Genomic DNA, 5,186 nt, shown 5'->3' on the forward strand with positions numbered 1-5,186 from the left:
TCATCTTGTTTCCCTATTTATGTGAATGTAATGTGTTCAAGTTTTCCATCGAATTAAAACCGAAAGACGAAAACTACTACAATTAAGGAGAGTATATATATACTGTGTACGGAGAGAAGTTGTTTCCTACTGTTGAGAATGTTGTCGATGATACACTGCTTGTGTTATATCTATATGATGATTTTGGCTAATTACTTTACTGCAGGTGCATTAGCAATAGCTCATACCAATTTCAGCACAGATCAGTCTGCGCTTCTTGCTCTCAAAGCTCACATCACTAGTGACCCTCAAAACATCTTGATCGCCAACTGGTCCTCTGCCTCCAATTCCGACATTTGCAACTGGGTTGGCGTTACCTGCGGTGCTCTCCACCACAGAGTCACGGCCTTAAATCTCCCGTACATGGGTCTTGCCGGGGTTATTCCTCCGCATCTAGGCAACCTCTCATTTCTCGTTGAGTTGGGCCTTAAGAATAATAGTTTTCATGGTCCTCTACCCCAAGAATTGTCTTGTTTGCGCCGGTTGAAGACGATTGACTTTGCAAACAACAACTTTATGGGAACCATTCCTTCGTGGTTTGGGTCCTTCCCTAAACTTCAAACCTTCATATTGTGGGGTAATGGCTTCTCTGGTTTCATACCCGCTGCTATCTTCAACTTATCTGCACTTGAAGAAATTGATCTGAGCAGTAACCAACTATCAGGTACGTACGTAGCACCATTACCAACCACCTAGGCATATAAATTAGTGTTGCTTGCTTCATTACATTCAACATCTTTGTTACATTTTAACATCTATATTATAAAATGCATAACAATTATCTCCTTTGTTTTTTTCCCTTCTTTTTTGTTGGCATGCATGCACATATTTAACAGGTAGCATACCCAGAGAAATAGGCAACTTAACAATGGTGAAGCGCATAATTCTTGATGACAACAAGTTCGAAGGTATACTGTATGACTTTGGTTTTGTTACTATATATATACATATAGACACACACACACACACACACACAAGCCCCTTCTTAGCTGGGATCTTATTCAACTTCAGCAAAATATGAGATGAGAAGACTATCGTAGGATCGTATATTTACTATGTAAGACCCTCGTATTCTAGAGCAAAAAAGAGGTCCTATATAGTGAGTACATGATCCTTAGAATGTATCCCACTTTTGCTACAGTACATCGGGATTCCCACTAAGAAGCTGCTCCTATATATGTATACATGAATTTAACAATATACACGGATTGATTTTATAGAACTTCCCAATGAGATAGGGAGTTTAGGTCAGCTGGAGGAGTTGTTTGTGCAGTACAATGCTCTAAAAGGGTCTGCTTTTGTTCCTGCCCTCAACATATCTTCTTTGACTACTTTGTCTCTATTCGGGAACAACATGAGTGGCAGTCTTCCGGACAATATATGTGAGCATCTTTCAAGTGTTCGACGAATTAATTTGGGTCAAAACCAGTTTGACGGTCTTATTCCCTCCAAACTATGGCAATGTAAAGAGCTCCGTGAGTTCATGTGTGGGTCTAACAATTTCCGTGGAAGCATACCCAAAAGTCTTGGCAATTTGACCTACTTAACCACGATTAATTTTGTAGACAATAATTTAGAAGGTAATTAATTTGGGGGCGTTTTACAATCATTTTGTTTTGAGTTTTTAGTTAAATTGAAGTTACAAAGTTAATGCAAACATGCTGAAATTGTGACAGGTACAATACCATATGAGATTGGTGATCTTCCACAGTTAGAGATTTTGGGACTGGGGATTAATAACCTCAATGGCGTCATCCCATCCAAACTATTCAATAACTCCATGATAAGAGCAATAGGGCTTTCTCTTAATCCGCTCTCAGGTAGCCTCCCAGCAAACATAGGTCTTAACGTTCCAAACCTAGAAATCCTTGAAATAGCCAGAAATAACCTCGTGGCCGGACTACTCCCTAACCTCTCCAATGCTTCCAAGCTCAGGGAGCTAGACATGAGTGCAAACTCATTTACCGGGTTTCTTCCTACCACGCTATGTTCCTTGAAAAACCTCGAGTACCTTGTCTTGCCCTGGAATAATTTGACGATTGATGCTTCTGCTCCACAAGCAGCAAGCACTCTCTCTTGCTTGTTTAATCTTAGAAATTTGACAAGATTAGAATTGGGAGAGAATCCACTAAACACCACGATTCCAGCTTCTCGCGGGAATCTCTCTACGTCACTCCTATATGTTGGTTTAAGCTCTTCCAACATCAAGGGTAAGATTCATGTTGATATTGGCAACTTGAGCAGCTTGATAGAGTTAAACATGGGAAACAATCAGTTGAGCGGAGCAATTCCAACTTCAATACAAAGGCTACAAAATCTCCAAGGTTTGTATTTGAATGATAACGAACTGCAAGGACATATCCCGTATGAACTCTGTCAACTAAACAACCTAGCGGAGTTAAGTTTGGTTCGTAATCGGCTCTCTGGTTCTATTCCTTCCTGCTTGGGTACTTTGTCAGTAGCTCTAAGAAGTCTATGGTTAGAGTCCAATTTGTTAACTTCTAAAATACCATCTTCCTTGTGGGAACTCAAGTATCTACTGCACCTAAACTTGTCATCCAATTCTCTAGTTGGACCTCTCTCAGAAGACATCGGAAAGTTGAAAGAAGTGGTGGATATAGATTTATCAAATAACCACTTCTCCGGAAACATTCCCGGTAGCATTGGTGGTCTTCAAAATATGATTAATTTGTCCTTGGCAAACAATTATTTACAAGGCCCTATTCCCACTTCATTTAAAACCTTGCTAAGCCTAGAATTCTTGGATTTGTCCCAAAACAATCTATCTGGAGAGATCCCAAAGTCATTGGAAGCACTCTTGTATCTCAAGCATCTGAATTTGTCTTTCAACAAACTCCAAGGAGAAATTCCAACCGGCGGGCCTTTCGGAAACTTCTCTGCTGATTCATTTATATCCAACGATGCGCTCTGCGGTGCTTCCCGACTCTATGTTCCCCTATGCAAAAATAGAACCAAAGTTAAGCCAAATTGGAGGAAAGCTAAATATATCATCTCAGGGGTCATACCAGTAATACTCCTAGCGGCCGCTGCATTGATTCTGATACTATGCAACAAAAGGAATGTCGAAGTTGTAAGAGAAACTGCCTCGCTACATCAAGTTCTTTGGAGAAGAGTTTCGCGCCTAGAACTTGTAAATGCGACAAATGGATTTCACGAGAGTAACTTACTAGGCACGGGGGGTTTTGGCTCAGTATACAGAGGAACACTTTCATACGGGATAGACATCGCCGTCAAGGTTTTCAATTTACAGCTAGAAGGGGCATTCAAAAGTTTTGATAGGGAATGTGAAATGCTAAGCAATATCCGTCACCGGAATCTTATTAAAATCATAAGTTGCTGCGATGAACTTGATTTCAAGGCCCTGATACTTCAATTGATGCCTAATGGAAGCCTCGAAAACTGGTTGTATTCTCCAAACCGCTCCATGACTATCCTGCAGAGGTTAGACATAATGAAAGATGTTGCATTGGCACTAGAATATCTTCATCACGGTTACTCGATACCTATCGTTCATTGTGATGTGAAACCAAGCAATATACTACTAGATGATGATATGGTTGCGCATGTTGCTGATTTTGGCATTGCAAGACTCATCGGCGGTGGAGATTCGATGACAGAAACCATGACCCTAGCCACAGTTGGATATATGGCTCCAGGTGATGTATTTTCTCAATTTTGTATATGTTGGCCTTATTTGGAGTTATAATTTTCTTTTTATCATGTATAACTAAATTCACATGCAAATTTTGCAGAGTATGGGATGGAAGGAAGCGTTTCGACTAGAGGGGATGTGTATAGTTTTGGTATTGTACTCATGGAGGCATTCACAAAAAGGAAGCCAACAGACGAGATGTTTGTTGGGGAAATGGATTTAAAGCAATGGATTGCAGATTCATTATTTTCAAATGCTGCAATAGGTGAAGTTGTGGATGCCGATATACTTAGGGCGGAGGAAGATGGTGATTTCATTAGCAGAAAGGATTGCTTATTATCCGTTATGAGATTAGCTTTAGCTTGCTCTGCAACATTGCCGGGAGAGAGGATTAACATGAAAGATGCCGCAATCACACTCACCAAAATCAAGAGCAAGTATTTGAAGGACTGTGGAGGAGTGAACTCTTAGTTCTTTTTGTTCTCTATATTTTCGGATCCATTTTCTTATTGTTGTTTTCAATCTGCAAAGACTACATTATTCTTCCCATATTTGGTAGTAAAGCATTCAGTTTCTACGGCCAACCAAATCCATTTCAAAAAATTTACACTTCCAGCTCAAGAACTCCTGTCATGGGAACACAAAGTTATTTCAGTCAACATATCAAGAAGTTACAAACTTCTACACATGCCCTTGACAAATAATTATAGGGCAGTGAGGCTGCTCCTCTAGGTAGTTCAATAAACTTACTGGTAAGTTGGGCTTTTTGGCTGCTTTACCAATTTGTGCTCATCTTTTTAACAAAAGGAACGAAGTTACTCCAATTTTCAGTCCTAAAGATCTTATCATTCATTCTTAAAACTTAGAATCTTACGGAACATGCAAAGCAGCTCCATGACGAGACAAAAGTGAAGCAACATGATCATAAACATCTCTAACAGCATTGTTGCAGTATCCAGCTATAAGTTCAGCAGGGTGTTCTATCGTCTGGTACTACCAATATATTCCACCAATTTGAGCCACCAATAGAATGGAAGTTTGCTTGTTTTCTTGATATTTCTTCAGAATGTTAGCTGCCTTTGCAAGAATATCATCTGCATGATGGAGCAACTGACCACTGTACCATTCCTACAACAAGTCAAGCCACTGTCAGTTTCTTAAAAACCCGTTCCCTTGTCATGGCTTCATATTAAATCATTAAAACATATCTATTTTGTAATCATGTTGCGTAAGAGTAGTTAAGTCATGCACCTATTTTTACATGCACCTGCATAGAAATGTTGCGTAAGAGTTAGTTATAAGAAAAGTTTTAGTAAAGATTGAAAATATATGTTGCAGGCCCATATTGAAAATATATATTGCAGGCCCATATTTCAGTAAAGATTGAAAATATATGTTGCAGGCCCATATTGAAAAATTTCTGCATGAACAGAAAGATAAAAGCAATTATGTCATGCAAGTTACACTAGGCTTT

At 39.4% G+C, this 5,186-nt stretch overlaps 1 protein-coding gene across 1 annotated transcript; it reads left to right on the forward strand.

The window, feature by feature from the left end:
- LOC139187683 (probable LRR receptor-like serine/threonine-protein kinase At3g47570) lies at positions 1 to 4,301 on the forward strand. The gene is made up of 5 exons (XM_070818396.1): positions 1 to 703; positions 876 to 947; positions 1,260 to 1,619; positions 1,716 to 3,716; positions 3,813 to 4,301. The coding sequence occupies exons 1-5, from the start codon at positions 139 to 141 to the stop codon at positions 4,181 to 4,183; spliced, it is 3,369 nt and encodes a 1,122-aa protein (XP_070674497.1). The 5' UTR covers positions 1 to 138; the 3' UTR covers positions 4,184 to 4,301.
- Positions 4,302 to 5,186: the final 885 nt, after the last annotated feature.

Source organism: Malus domestica, chromosome 03, assembly GCF_042453785.1.
Source record: "Malus domestica chromosome 03, GDT2T_hap1".
Lineage (NCBI taxonomy): Eukaryota > Viridiplantae > Streptophyta > Magnoliopsida > Rosales > Rosaceae > Malus > Malus domestica.

Bases quoted from the DNA above. Each gene is read 5' to 3' on its own strand.
- LOC139187683 (XM_070818396.1), top strand. From the start codon at position 139: ATGTTGTCGATGATACACTGCTTGTGTTATATCTATATGATGATTTTG. The intron at 704-875 runs GTACGTACGTAG...CATATTTAACAG, and splicing joins GAGCAGTAACCAACTATCAG to GTAGCATACCCAGAGAAATA. The intron at 3,717-3,812 runs GTGATGTATTTT...CAAATTTTGCAG, and splicing joins AGTTGGATATATGGCTCCAG to AGTATGGGATGGAAGGAAGC.